The sequence below is a fragment of the Parasteatoda tepidariorum genome, chromosome 7 (assembly GCF_982258835.1).
Source record: "Parasteatoda tepidariorum strain Cologne lab strain chromosome 7, Ptep-v5.0, whole genome shotgun sequence".
NCBI classification, from domain to species: domain Eukaryota; kingdom Metazoa; phylum Arthropoda; class Arachnida; order Araneae; family Theridiidae; genus Parasteatoda; species Parasteatoda tepidariorum.
In genome coordinates, this window is record NC_141761.1 from 78,843,197 (window position 1) to 78,859,346 (window position 16,150).

At 29.1% G+C, this 16,150-nt stretch overlaps 1 protein-coding gene across 2 annotated transcripts in view; it reads left to right on the forward strand.

The window, feature by feature from the left end:
- The window catches only part of Atg2 (Autophagy-related 2), an 83,979-nt gene that overhangs the window by 6,447 nt on the left and 61,382 nt on the right, over window positions 1-16,150 (forward strand). Inside the window, exons 4-12 of one of the 2 annotated variants that reach the window (XM_087168107.1) lie at window positions 421-489; window positions 5,861-5,963; window positions 6,334-6,523; window positions 7,988-8,164; window positions 8,296-8,392; window positions 9,774-9,935; window positions 11,018-11,143; window positions 13,684-13,725; window positions 14,669-14,960. In XM_087168107.1, the coding sequence (XP_087024233.1) occupies window positions 421-489; window positions 5,861-5,963; window positions 6,334-6,523; window positions 7,988-8,164; window positions 8,296-8,392; window positions 9,774-9,935; window positions 11,018-11,143; window positions 13,684-13,725; window positions 14,669-14,960 (1,258 nt within the window). The remainder of the gene's footprint in view (window positions 1-420; window positions 490-5,860; window positions 5,964-6,333; window positions 6,524-7,987; window positions 8,165-8,295; window positions 8,393-9,773; window positions 9,936-11,017; window positions 11,144-13,683; window positions 13,726-14,668; window positions 14,961-16,150) is intronic. The other variant, XM_087168108.1, reaches the window with a different exon arrangement.

A 16,150-nucleotide genomic window follows, 5' to 3' on the forward strand; every position in this document is an offset into this window, starting at 1 on the left:
GCTGGTACACATTTTTCAGTTTCTCTTTCTTCGTTACTACAAAGACATATTTTAAATTCTATACTCTCAAGGCATTCTTTAAATTCTGTGTTTCCAGTTACTACACGACATTCTTTAAATTCTGTGTTTCCAGTTACTACAAGACATTCTTTAAATTCTGTGTTTCTAGTTACTACAAGACATTCTTTAAATTCTGTGATTCCAGCTATGATAAGACATTCTGTGAAGTATTATTTCTTAATACTCTTTTTTTATCTTTCTTTCTTTCTTGAGAACAATTTTCTAACGTTATTTTGTCTCATCCACAATATTTTCTTTGCTCTTGATTTCAATCTTCCTTTTTTTGTTATCCATGTTTGATTCCCAACAAGGGATAAGTAATATCTTGAATTCAAATTTTTGAATGATTAAATTTCATAGGAGATTACGATGATTTTGTTGATGATTTCTCTGAAAGTGAAAACAGATCCGAAAATATATTTAAAGAAGGTAATTATGTCATCCCCTTTGTTTTGATATATGTCATTTATTCAAATATTTCGATTACATTTGTCCTGAAATTTGATACAATGGTACAATGTTTTTTTGCTGGCTATACTCATAAGTGGCGCACAAAATCTCTAGCTTTTCAATTTGGATCTATATATATATATACAGGGGTCTGTCCAGGCCAAATTTACTACCTTTTTGCGGTACCTTCACAAATTCAACTTTAAAAAAAAACTGTAGTTTCACAAAATACTTTTTCTTAAAACTTTATTTTTGTATCCCATAAGAAACAATAAATTCATATTTTTACCATATTTTTCTGTTGAGTTTTTAAAATAATTTTCAATTTTTACAAAATAGGTATCTCTCAGAAAAACCTAGACAGACCCCATTTCTTTTAAAGTGGAAATAAAAATTAGCATATAATAAATAATCATTATTATAAATAGAATAGTATTATAAGTATAAATATCATTATTATAAATAGAATAGTATTATAAGTATAAATATCATTATTCTAAATAAAAATCAGTATTGCTATTATGGAAACAGACTCAAAACATTCCTTAACTTAAATAACAATTCTTTTTTGAATAGTGCCCTAAACATGAAAACATTGTGTCTTTAAATCTTTAAACAATGTCAGTATTGAATTATTACTGCTATGGTAACAAGCGAGAGCACATTTCTAATGGGAGTGCAATGGATGAATGAAGGTGTTGATTGGTTTACTCACGCTGACCTATGCAAAGATCAAGACAAAACTATTAATCTTACGACCCTATTTAAAGTGACTTTTCATCGTAACCATGGTACCTGCCATAACGCGAGACTGATGTCTGGAAGATTTCTTCTGAAAGGTGCACTATAGTTATGTTTCACAGAAATAAAAATAATTTTAAAGCATAGTATTTTTAGAGCAAGAACAGCAAGGTGATAAATTTTTTATTTGGAAACCGCAAGAGTTTTTTAATGTTTTTATATGGAAAGGGATAAATGGTAGTTATCATGTTTCATGCAGAGCTTATCACAAAAAGGAATTTTTTTTTAAATTGAATTTTCAAATGTCTGATAAACAAATTATACAGTGCCTAATTTTGGAAAGTTAATATACACATTTTTCAAATTATACAAATTGCTGACTGGTAGATTTCCAGATAGTTCCTGGTATTTTTTTATACGCTGCTCTGTTATAGTCTATAGCTCAAAAAAGAAAAACGTATTTAAATAGTTCATAAGCATGAAATGTAGTGCCTGCTTCTGGAAAAATAATTCATGTTTCTAAAATAAAATTTTTCTTTAAAAAACTTAAAAATACTTTTTTCTTATATTTTCCAAAATCTTTCCTGTGTATTTCCTTTCCATTGCGTACAAACATTGCAATGAAACAAAATTTTTTATAACTTAAGCATCTCCAAATTTTTTTAAAAATATGTTTTGGTAAGATGCAAAGTTTATTGTTGTTATCAAAGCTATTATTCTTGTTATGCAAAGATAGTAATCCCTAAAAGAGAATAATAAAACCCTACCACGATTACAAAAAGGTCAAGACTAGTTATTATTACTTTATAGTTTTTTTTATGCTAATTTGCTACTTCAACTTGCTTATATTTCTTTATTGATATGGATAATATTAAAAGAAAAATAATTAAATACTGCTAATGTTTTTAAAATAATTTTCATGAATTCGTAGTGTTTTGCCTAATTGTGAGATATTTGAATAATTTTTATGAACTTTTTAGTTGTTAAAACTTAATTACAGCCTTCAAAAAATTTTAAGGTCAACTCTGAATATAGTTGAGTCAGAGTGAGGGAACACTAACTATCGTCCATTTAGGAAATTCTCCATTACATAATTATTCATATTTCCTTCTTACATTCTATTCATATTTTTACCTCAAATAAATACTTTTGATAATCTTATAATGTCGGTTATATCTAGCTACTTTTTAAAGTTATTTTTTAAAAGCAGTATAAACACATTTTTATCTAGTAATAATTCGTGTCACATAATAAGTAAAATATATTAATTTGCATGTTTTTGTTACATAATCAAATCTTCATAAATTCTGATAAAATAGCATAATAATTTAAATATTAAGAACTTAATTAATTATTTTTCAAGCCAATGAAGTTTTCAATCAGGTAATATTTTACTGCTTCAGTTTCTTGGCATTATTTATTTAATATGATAAGTTGTTTGCTGATACATATATGTCCTGTTCTGGTTCATAAGTCGGCCCCCTATTTTTGATTACAAGATAGCAAAATTTTGATATATGAGGTATATAAGTCAACCGCTGATAAACAAAATATAAAAGTTTTTAAAATTTAAAAAAAAAAAAAAAACGTAGGAAATTATTAAGTCTACAAATTTTTCTGAAGTTAAAAATATTTCAGCCACATTGTTCAACTGGATGTGATAGATTTGCCTTCAAATAAAGATTTATGGGGTACCTTTTCAAAGATTTAGCATAATAAAATTGGGTTGAAGATGAATTGGGTTGAATTTAAATGGGGTTGAAGATGATTTTTTGTTGGGTGTGATTCACTGGATGAGGATAAAGTGGGATCTATTTGACGACACTGTGAAGCATAATTTATTCTGACACAGATGATGTTCTGGAATCTTTAACTTTGTAGCTTTATGGTACACTTTAAAAATTTTCATTGTTATACACTGGTGTGCAAAACTTAAGCAACAAGTGGTTTTTCGGCCACAGCTTCCCAACAAAGTATAAGATAGCCATGAAATTGCAGTATAATATGCACATAATTCAGTAGAAAGATTATTTGTATGCAAATTTTAGAAATAAAATGTCGTAGGTCATGTAAGTGTACGTAAATCTTGTGGGTCGGCGCGCAGGTCAAAGCTGTGATAAAAGGATGAAGAGCACCATAGTTAAAGACATTCGCTGCAAGTGCAAGTGATTTGTTTTGTCAAACATGTCTTCAAGAAATGATTAGGAAGAATGATTAGGAAGCTTGTGGAGGGGCATAGTGTGACCAGTGTCGCCGAAGAGTTCGGGATCAACAAAAGTGTTGTTTCTCGTGCTTGGAATGCCTTTAAAATTACTAGTACAGCTGTTTGGAAGGTTGGTGGTGGCCGTCCAAGGAAAACAACACCAAGAGATGACCGTTACATTGTCCTCCAGGCGAAAAGAAACCGTTTTCAGGCAGCGATCGCCATATCTCAGCAACTGTGCACAGCCACAGGACGACAAGTATCAAGATTTACAGTGGCCAGACGCCTCCACAAAGGTGGCTTATTTGCTAGACGTCCTGAACGCTGCATTCCTTTAAAAGTTAGCCATCGACGGCACGTTTAGAGTGGTGCAGATAACACGAAACCTGGACACCTCATCAATGGAGTCGCTTCCTCTTCACAGATGAGAGTCGTTTTAGTGCTACAAGCGATTCTCAACGTCAGTTGATCTGGAGGGAGGTTGGAGCTCGATTTCATCCCAATAACATCGCGAAAAGAGATTGTTACGGTGGTCCTGGTGTTGGTCTGTGGTGGCATTATGTTGAACGGGCGGACTGAGCTTCAGATCTTCGACCAAGGTTCTGTAACTGGAGACTGCTACTGCAATGAGGTAATCCAACCCCATGTGCGTCTGTTCCGAGGGGCCATTGGACCAGACTTCATTTTTATGGATGACAATGTCCGGCCACACCGTACTGCTAATGTTCAAGAGCTACTGGAAAGTGAAGATATCACACTGGATTAGCCAGCTTACTCTCCAGATCTAAATCCCATAGAGCATGTGTGGGGTGCATTAGGGAGACGTCTTGCGAAACGACAGTATCCCCCTGGTAACACCCATCAGCTGAAAGATGCGTTAAAGGAGGAATGGAGACGTTTACCCCAAGAACTCCTGGATAATCTGGTGCTTAGCATGGAGAGACGATGCCAAGCAACAATTACAGTAAGGGGAGGGCATATCCCATACTAGGGAACATCTGCCAGCTGTACTTACGCTTCTTCAGGCAATCATGTGTAACGCCACTATATGTCAAATAAAGCCTTTTCTTGTTCCATACCCTACTTTAAGCTTTATATTCATTTCTGTGCCATTATTCTTTTACCATAGTTTAAGTACAAAATAATGTACATCATATTCAAATTCCATGTCAATCGGATGATTTCTTGTAGAGTTATGACAAAAACGCACTTGTTGCTTAAGTTTTACACACCAGTGTATTTTTTGAAATACTCTTGAATAATTATCTTAAATTTCCTTATTCTTAATTTGTTTTTCTGAACGTAGTTTGAAGTATTGTTTATAAAAAAAAAAATATCTATATGTAAAGAAAATATCAAGAGAGAAAATGCAAAATTAATTGAATATGACTTATTAAAAATAGTTTTTTAACCCTTTAATGCTAATGGGACACTCTGACCCTTTTAAATATTTTTTTTTGATGCCCTTAATTGCAAGCTAAAATATATTTTGGTATTCTTTAATTAAAATAAAAAGTAGTCTAATAGTTACTAAAAAAATCTTAGATTATCGGAATTATATTTGTACTTAAATTTAAAATCCAAAAAAAAGTAGTTTGAAATAATTTTTTTTGAAATTCATATTCAAAAGTTTATTAATAATTGATTTTGGAAGTAAAAAAAAATTCAATAATGAATTGCTTTTTCTCTTAAATATAAATAACTTCAAAGAAGTGCAAATTTAAAAAATAATTGTTTGGAAGATTTTACCTTTAATGCAGAAAAAAAAAAGCGCTGGTCTTTCATGATGTATTTCATAACCATAAATTATTAAAATTCTAAATCTAATATTTTTCTCTTATTTTGACCTAAATTAATACACAATAAGAAAAAAAGTTTGAAAAATATCTCTAACAAAATTTCTGCATCAAAGGGTTAAAACAGGTAAATTGCTACAGAGTTATTCACTATATTTTACGGTCAACAAATGTCTGATTTTGTTACTAGTCCTAGTGTATAAGCTGACCTCTTGATTTTCGTACAGTTTTTGGGGATTGAAAAGTCGATTTATACTATGATATATACTGTATTTCACAACCATAAATTATTAAAATGCTAAATATAAAATTTTTCTCTTATTTTAACCTAAATTAATACAGAATAATAAAAAATCAGTTTCATAAAAATTCAGCATCGAATAGTTAAAACGGGTAACTTGATGCAGAGTTATTCATGAATTGTTTATTATGAATCTATATTTTACGATCAACAAATGTCTGATTTTATTACTGCTGTATGAGTCGACCTCCTGATTTTCATAAAATTTTTGGGGTTTGATAAGGAGACTTATACTATAGGATCTACAGTACCTCATTTTTGTAACTGTTATAAATGGTATTAATGTTAATTTTATTTTTCTACTTTCAGTTCTTGCAAATTTGAGAATTAGGATTCAGGATTCATCTCTTAAAATTTTACATGCACCAGGAAATGGAAAGAGTGGTGTAGCATTAGAAATAAAAATATCTAAGTATGAATTTCAATTATAATGTTAAGTATAAAATTATTTCACACTAAGTTTTTTAGCAATCATCTCATTCTCTTTTCTCATTAGCTTTGTGTTGAACCCTTTGAAGTTCCTGTAAATTGTTAAGTTTCTGTGAATATTCCTTCTCTATATGAATTTTTTAAAAAAATTTTCATATAAAAAAATTGATGTTAGATATAGATTTTTGTACAGACTGCTTTCTTTTCACGGATGCACAGCATTTAAAATGTAAAGTCATTTAGCTTTAAGCTCTGTATGTAACTGTTTTAAACAATGTCTTTAAGCAGTCATAAGTAATAAATCACTTTAAAATGACAGTGCTGAAAATAGTTTATTGTTATTTTCTGAATAGTGTTGAATACTTTGATGAAGCTGGAGTAAATGCAGAATCTGAGAACAGTGCGGAAGCTGACAAAAACTGTTTCGAGCCACAATCCTATGCTTTCAAAAAGTTTATATTTGAAGGAGTCAGTCTTTTTACTTCAGAATTTTCAACTCAAGCACGAGGATTCTCTGCATCAACATTTCCTTATGCATACGTGGTTTGTATAATGCTTTTTCAAAATCTTATCATTCAAAGAATTATACTTTAAAAGATTCTTTCTTATTAAAATGGACTAGTTGAAAAATGTTTTAGTTTTGAACCAATTCTCTTACCTATCTATCATCTTCTATATAAGGAATCTCAGTCAAAATCTTAAATACCTAAAAAGTTTTCTGAAATAGTAGTTCCCCTTTAACAATGGTTTTCCCCCTTTCGTCGAAGTCTTAAAAAAATAAATCATTAATTCTGTTAAAACCTTATTTACGCCATCTGTGTGAATTTGATCAACCAAATTGGATCTAATTTTGACTTATTTGATTATATGAAATTTTAGATTAGGCTTAAACATTTCATAAGGACGTGACTGTTTAACCACACATCTACACCACATTGGCATGGTGTCTGAGACACATTGTTCTTTCTGTAGTGGCTTTTTCCAATGGAGGATCACCACATTCTCCACGGTCACAGCTCTTTGTTGAATTCCAATCATCACGAGATATTGGGTGGCAAGAACATACCTAATAAGAATGAAATGACTTTTTGTATTGCTGTTGATTCCTTCTTTTTTTTTTTTTTTTTTTTTTACTATGCTCTCATCTCTCTTGCCTTGCCATGCGGTTGAGAATGAAAAAAAAAGAGTAGATTTGCTTCAATTTTCAATAAATGTAATTTATTTTTACTCTTTTTTCTTTATATTCATGAAATCATAACATTCGAAAACAGCTGGATATTGTTAAATTAGTGATGCAAAAGTTTTAATTTAGTTTTAAAATCAGATAAGCAAGGAAATACCTTTCAGGGGTTGGATTAAGATTTGTGTAGACTATTATACACCATTCTTTTTAAATCTTGATACAGCTTAAAACTTTAATACTAATACTATCATTTGTAAAAAAAAAAAAATTAAAGTAACTTTGAGCTATATATAATTAAAGTTAAACAGTGTAAAAAGTGGCATTATCTGTGTTCTTTTCATGCTATGAGCTTTATTTACAAATGGAATATTATTTCTCCCATAAATTATGCAATTGCTAATTTTTTTTATCATTTTTCAAAGATATCTGAAAAAAGATAGAGTAAATTTTGTGCTCCTTAGAAATAAAGCTAAAACAATGTAAATGAAGCACAAATAAAAATACAGTTATGGTCATGATATATTAGTTTTAAAAACAAAAACCTTCCTTAGTGTATAAACACAAAAATGCATTATACTGTTACATTTTATGTTTAGACACTGAAGAAGTTTTTGCTTATAAGTCTGAAACTATAGTATGTCTGTATTTTTAGTGGTGCTTTCTTTACATTATTTTTTCTTTGTTCATTTTTGAAGCTATAATATGTATCTGTTTATGAAACTATGTGTCTTATATTCAAGTTGGTTATAAAGTAAGAATTCTAATATCCTATGTGTATGTTTAATATTCAGCTTACTTTATTTTTGATTTTTTCCCCCCTGCAGAATCCTAATGCTTTTGTTCCTGGTTCTCCTGAAATGCCTCCTCCACATTGTTCCTTACCTATGAAAAAGTCTGAAGAACCAGAAATTCAAGAGGAGCCCATCTTAATCTCAAAACTGACTGGACAACAAGAATTAAGATTAAAATTGAAGCAGAATGAATCACTTATTGGACCTAAGGTTGAAACCATTCATAACCATCAAACATTTTTTTTTTGTTGATAAAAGTTTGAACTTGTCTAAATTATCTTGGTCTTTTTTTCTTAAAATTATTATTGATGCATTTTTTTTTTAAAACTTTTCTTTTTCAGGTTGATGTTGAATTTAATTTAGGAGCTTTTAATTTATTTCTAATACCCAAGCAAGTACATCTTCTCTATGATCTGTTATCAGGTCTACTGCAGCCTAGTAAGTAATTTACTTTTATTAATACCTAATATTAGAGTTAATTTTATCATGTTAGGTTTTTATCAGCTGGGTGCATTAAATTGTATTAATACATTGTTAATTTTAAAATTTATTAGTTACAATTAACCTTCTCTACCTTCTAGTATTAGCTGTCTTACAAATTTATTGATTTCAATAGATTTTGCCCGTAGTTCTCTAAAAAAGATGTAATTATTCATATAGATTTTTCTTACTATCCTCCGATTAAAACTTAATTTGTTTATATAATAAGAAAATTTTTTTTCATTGATTTGCAAAATAAAGAAGAAGAAAAACACTTATTGATGAATGAAAAAAACTGAAATTTTGGAATATACATTGCACATATTAATTTAACATTTGTATGTAGTACATAACAATATAGAAATTCAGCTTTTATTACTCTTTATTTGTGAAGTTTATTGATAAGTATCTAAGTTCGGCGCAAATAATATGTTGCATTGCATATGTTGTATGAACATAATATAATGTCTAATTTACAGTTTCAATAAAACTTTGATTATTCTCGGGACCCAAGGTATATTGAAAAATTGAAGATAATCCGAGTACTTTTTAAAATCGTTTTCTAATTGTATAATATTTGGGTGAAACTGCTCGAAATAAGTAATGGATATTATAAAGCTTAAAAAGAAAAATAATTTTACTTTTCAATTATAAATAACCATTTCTGACGAAAACATTTCTAAATTTTTTTTCTTCTGGGAACCAAATGTCAGTTGCAAGAGTTGTTTACTAACACTTTCTTTAACAATAGACATTTTTTATAGCATTAGGTTTTCCTGCTATTGGTATTTGAGCTACAGCATGCACAGAAATTTGATTACAAGTTTTAGTGTTGTTAAAGCTTAGAAAATAAGATAAGGTTTACGAATCAAATGTTATGCAAAATCTCTGTAAGGATAAAATGTGTGTAAGACTGTTTTTAATGCTCTTAGGAGAGAGTATCAGATTAACAAAGTGAGATATAAGAGATGCTTTACTGTATAATTATTTTTGTGGTTCGTATGAATAATGTTTGACTTGTCACAATTGTAAAATCATAAACACTTTATTTACAAAGTATAATATAAGAATGTTTTGTAGACATTTTTCTTTGACTATTTTAAATTTCTCTTAAAAATTCTTATTACTGCAGTCAATAAAATAATGACATATTTTATGTGGCACACTAATTAGAATAAAGTTTTCAAATCATCTTTTAATGAGCCAATGACTTGTCCGAGATTTAATATAAGTAAATAAATTTCTTTTTTCAAAAATTTCAAATTAATGTCCATGCAATCATTACTTTCTTAGCAATTATTTTGAGTTTTCGCTAACAATTTTAACTCTTACTATGCAGGTTCTACTGAAGATTGCAGACGAATGTCAGTAGCAGCAGCCAATAAACCGATGAGAGCTGCAGATTTTGCTCTTGTTGAACAAGAACTTTATAGGCAACAACAGAAATGTGAAATACCTACTAAATCACTTAAAAATCAAGGATGGTCATCGCATTGCATTGGTAATCTTTATTTACGCTATTCCATTATTTAATTTATTTTCCTTTTATTCTTTTTAATTACTTATAGTATTTTTGGAAATTTTACTACATGTACAGTTTAGTGATGTCCAACATGTTTAGAGCATTATGTTTTTTGAATTTCATGTCATCAAGCCCTATATTTGAATGATCTTTATTAACATTTCTGTACTATTTTTATTGGTCTTTATGATTGTTTCATTTTTTTACAGTAAAAGTGTATTTTTTGACATTTATAACGCCAATAATTTTTTTCTTTCTTGTAATCGAATTTAATATACTGGTTAATTCAGGCTTAGATTTAATATGCAGGATAATTCAGTGAAGATTAAGAATTGCACAGCAACCTATTTTTATGTCATCCCAAGTTGTGTGGGGAAATTTTCTATTATGTATTATTTATATCATAATAGGAACTTTTCTATTATGTCTGTGTGCATGTGAACCGGTGCTATTATTCACCTAAATCATATTGCCACCTTACCTATACCACCCCATATTGACAAAAATTTCATTAAATAGGCTTAAAAATCCTGTTTTATCGTAACTTACAGATTGGTAAATCAAACTAACAAGTTCTGTAAGTTAATTGTAAAACCATCAATCAATTAACTATGATAAAAGAGTAAACCTGTTCAACTTTTTGGCAACCGTTTTTAGAAAAGTAAAAAGAAGTTAAATTAGTTAAATTTAAGTGCCCGTTCAAATGCTCATGAGCAGCTAGTCGATAATAAGGAAACACCCCTAATAGTGTGTGCTGACATTTCCGGCCTTTGGTTGCTTCATAATTCTCAAGTCTCATGATGCTTTCTTCTTAGTTTTGACCACTGTATTGGATCACCCCTTATAAAGAATATTATTTTATAGTGTAATTCATTTTTTACTTAAATATTTTAATTAAATAAACTAATAGAAATTTAATAAGGCAAATTAATTATGGTGTTTTATGAGAAAAAATTTATTTCTCTATGTGTAATTTTTTTTGCTAATTTAAATAATTTTATGCTTCTCAAAAATCTGAATTTCTAATTATTGTTTTTATTTTCTACTTTTTTTATCATTAGATGAGTCAGATGATGAAATCAACTTCATGTCTATGGAAAGTAAACACTGCAAAGAGTTTGTGGAAAATGAAAATGACTCCCTCAGTAGCAGCATAAGTAGTGACTTTGTTAGATCGGATAGTTCAGGTGATAATGTTTAGTAGTTTCTATATTATTTCTGTTTGACCTATTAATTTTAAAACTGGTATGCGCATATTTTTGATTGGTTCATTTTATTGCTCATTGACCCAATCTTCCTTCTCACCTATCTTTTATTTGTTCGAATTGTGGAAAAATAATTATTTGAATATATATTATCTAACCAAAATTAGCTCTTTTTACCATTTTTTTTCCTCCAAAATTTAAAAATTTTTGCAACACTATTAAATTATAAAGTTAGTTTTTTGTTATTTTCTTCTATTTTTCTTAAATTGGAACACCTATTCTTCTTAAATGCATTTGAATTACTATTATTTTGCGTCAGAAATCAGCTTATCAGAGAAGAGTCTTACCATTTATTTTATTTCAAATATTCAACCCTCTGTGTAATGTTAAATTTTAAAAAGAAGAGAAATCAAAATATTAAAGCAATAGAAACAACACTTCCAGTGGAAAAACGCGCTATGCAGCAGAAATTCTAAAAGGAAATTGAAACCAAAAGAAAAAGGAAGGAAAATTGAATAATAGAAGGTATAAAGATACCAGTATAAGATATCTTTTTACCAGTATACCTCATGCTCAAATACTTGATATTTGTAGTGGCATTTATGATAAATATTTATTTAATGAAAGTATTGATAAATCTTATTGGTTAGATATTTTTAAATTTAATCTTTTTTAAAATGTTCTTTTTAATAGTCTTGATTTTTATAAACAAAATATAGGGATTCCACAAGGTAATTCTTTTTCTGGCGCTTTTGCTAATATTTTTTTTACATTTTTTTGAAACTGAATATCTTGAGTTTAATGATTTTAAAGCTCTTAGATATATTGGTGATTTAATTTTATTTAAGTGTGATAATTAGGATTTTATCCTAAAGATTTGGTTTTGAAGAAGGCTAATGATAATTTCTGAAATGTTGAATATTTATATTTTAAAATTGATATTGTTGATAAGTAAATTAAAATTGGTGTTTATGATAAAAGGACAGCTTTTAAATTTAAGGTTATTTTTTTCTGTAATTTTAATACTAATTTGTGCAGTAAAATTTTCAAAAATTTAGTTTTTCCTCAATTGTCTAGAATTAATAAAATTTGCAATAATGTTGAGAGTTTTCAATTGGCAACAAGTAATTTTTTTAAAAATTTGGAAAATAGCGGTCATCTTTTTAATTTTTGTAATATTGAATTTAAAATAAAAAAAATGATTAAAAATTGTTAGTTTCGTTTTCTTTTAATAGAGCATGATCAAGTCTTTGCCAAATTGCCCTGGTTATGCATTTCTACTAATGATTGCAACTGCTTTCTTGCTCCTTTTCTTCCTTCTGCACATTAAATTAGGGGGCGTTAGTCTATTGTGTACCTTGGATTTATTGTTTTGAACTAAGTTTTTGAACATCGTACTCTTAACCTGGACTTGGGCAAAACCTTTGGGGTACAAAGAGAGCAACTCAGACATTTGTCATGCTCTCTCGATAGAAAAGGTTTTGCATTTGTGACTTTTAGGGCTTTTACCCCCTAACGACGTCAGCTTCAGTTGTCATATTTTTCATTTTTTTCTGTATTCTTTTCTCAATACAATCAAATATGTTTTCCACATACAGTGTACTCCCGATTATCCAGGTTAATCACCGGGACAGGTTGCACGGACAATCAAAAAACACGAATAATCTGAAAACTCCTTTTATTAAAGAAAAATTCAATGTCAGTACAAAAAATATAAAAATTATTGACATTTGCATGCATAACATCAAACTAGGAATTTTCCTTTTTAAAAAATTTGTAATGCGTCTTCGCCATATATCGATACACATATTTTACGAACCGCAGTAGTGTCACCGTAATCAAATCCTCCCATATAATCTAATAAAGTTTCCACAGAGCAGCAGAATGAGAAATAGTATTTCATTCATTTGCTACATCTTCTGCATCAGTTACTGTCATCACTATTTGATTTAACAACATAACGATGTCTTCATCAGTCAAATACTGGAACCCAGGCTCACATGCATCACTTTGAAACCTATCTTCTAAATTTTCTTCATCAAGAATTTCGAAACCTTAGATTTCTTTTGCTTGTTCGAGAATACTGTTATCATATTTTTCTTGAACATCTGAAGAGGATTGTTCATCAAGCGGTATGATCTTTCTCCAAGATCGTGATAGATAATGTAAACGATTTTACCTTTGACCATGCTGCTGATATTCCATATACTTCAATCCAATAACGAATATTGCTTCCAAACATTTGGTAGTGTTATAACTTCACAAATCAAATTTTTTTAATCTTGAAAATGTTTCTCTTTATATTTTCTGTGTGACTCCGAAATGAGCACGGATAATCCGCAAATCGGATAATCCGCGCACGGATAATCGAGAGTGTACTGTAGTTAGATTCTGATTAATAAGAAATTTTTGATAAGAATGTTTTGTAGTTTTTGTCTGATTAATAGTAAATAGGTTTTAATTAATAATTTTAGTGCTTGTTACAAATCATATTTTAATAAGATTAATTTTTTCTATTTCAGGAAATCAATTTTCCACAAATTTAAGGAGAAGGAGTCGAAATAGTAAGTGTAAAAAGTTTAAATGTAGTGTTCTAAATTTAGTGAAACTCATTTATAATAACAACGTTAGGACAAAGATTATGCATTTTTTTTTATCTGGGTGTTAAATTCAATTTAGCCATAATTATCAAAAATCAGAGTTATTATGTGCGAAAATGAATTAGAAATTGATTACTTTTTTTTAATTTGCACTAAAGAATAAGCTTTTACGTATTTTTATAATTCTTTTCTTTTATTTATTTATTTTTAATTTTCATTTATTTATATTTGGGATTGAACCTTAAAAGATTTTTGAGGTTCAACGCTATGGTACAAAATACGTTATATCAAATGCTTATTTGTTGCAAAAAATTTTGCAACTTCTTTAGACGTTGATTTAATAATTTTTTCTCCATCACTTTTAGATTCCGCATTTTAAAAATTTTAGTCAGGAATATGCACCCAGACGCATAAGCAACAGTTGGTATATACTTATAATAAATTAATTAAAAAATTATACATTGTTTCTCTTTATTGTTTATCTACAAAATATATTTGAGCCAATTGAAATAAAGTGTTAGTTTTAAACTCTTTGAAATGGATAGAAATTTCCTGAAACATTCAAATCTTTTTTTTTCTGACAGCTTCAATAAATTATTTTGAAGTTTAGAAAATATTCTTTATGGAATTCAATTCAAGCTATGATAGTAATAATAGAATTTATCTCGAATTTTTAACATTAAGCCAGAAATTTATTAAAAAATTTCTCAGGATATTGTCAAATTGGAGCTTTTTATAAAAATGAATTTGACTATATACATCAAATGGTTCTTTTTCATTGTTGAGATTTTAGCTGTCTTAGTGATCTAGGTCAAAATATATTATTGATTACTATTTTGTAATCAAGTTGTCTATGTGTCCATAATTTTTAATATTTATTATTATTTAAAATCTGCTGTAATTCTAGGCTCTACAGTTCAAGCTTTACTTCAAGATCAAGTTTCGGAGTTGACACATTTTCATGGCTGTGTCAGTAGCTGCTGTATCATTATTCTGCATGATGATAGTGTTCAGGAATCACTTTCTGCAAGTTGTAAAGACTCAGAAGAATCAGATACTAATAAATCAATCTCCTTGAAGGAGAGGGCAGAGACATTTTTTGATGATTTGTTAAAATTCCAAATGGATGGATTTGATTTCAAAGACTTTAATGTATCACGAGATCCTCTTTCAAAATTGTGTGAAACCAATCATTTGAGGTATTATTTTTTCTTTTTACATATATTTCTTGTATTTTGAGAAAGCATGAAAATATTAGGATATAAGACCATTTCTTATAGCTATTGGTGCATTATTATTGAACAGCAAATCTCATAATCTCATTGTATTGTTCCTCATCATCTGAAAGTTGTTGACAATCATGAGCTTAAAATTATTTAAAGTTTATTTATTTACTTACTAACATCATTTTTATTCTGTTCTATTAAAGATATATTTAATGCATATTTGTTAAATTTATCTTAACCTATTTTTTACTAATATACTGTCTATACTTCCCTTATTTTGTCTTTTCAGATATATTTTTAAAATTTTTTTTTTAATATTTTAATTAAATGGTTGTATTTTGAGAAAGCATGAAAATATTAGCATATAAGACCATTTCTTATAGCTATTGGTGCATTATTATTGAACAGCAAATCTCATAATCTCATTGTATTGTTAGTCCCGCAGTGGACTGATCGTTAAGACACGGTTCCCAGCAGATCACCGAAGTCAAGCATCACTGGCTGCGGTCAGTGTGCGGGTGGGTGACCACTTGGATCAGTCTGCGTAGGGACCGAGGGTGTGCGGTATCGGTCCTCGTTAAACTGTGCTACCGTAAAGTGCTCGACTTCGCGCGCAGGTCGTCGGGCTACTGAAGCGGGGGTGCCATCCCCTCCGCAGAGGATCAAAATTGTGATGGCATGTCTTCGGATCATCCTCCGGGATGTTTCCCAGATCGTCGCCAATAGCCCATTGTGCAGCTCTAGTGCGACGTAAATTAACAACAACAACATTGCCTCATCGTCTGAAAGTTGTTGACAATCATGAGCTTAAAATTATTTAAAGTTTATTTATTTACTTACTAACATCATTTTTATTCTGTTCTATTAAAGATATATTTAATGCATATTTGTTAAATTTATCTTAACCTATTTTTTACTAATATACTGTCTATACTTCCCTTATTTTGTCTTTTCAGATATATTTTTAAAATTTTTTTTAATATTTTAATTAAATGGTAAAATAGTTATATTTAATTTATGCAAGTAAAATAACTTTTTAAATATTTACTGCAATGTTAACAATTGACTTTTTGCACTGTTTCTATGCAGGGTTTGAAAAAACCCGGGGATTTTTGAAAAAACCCAACCCGCCTGGGTTTTATTGAAAAAACCCGGGGAAAATT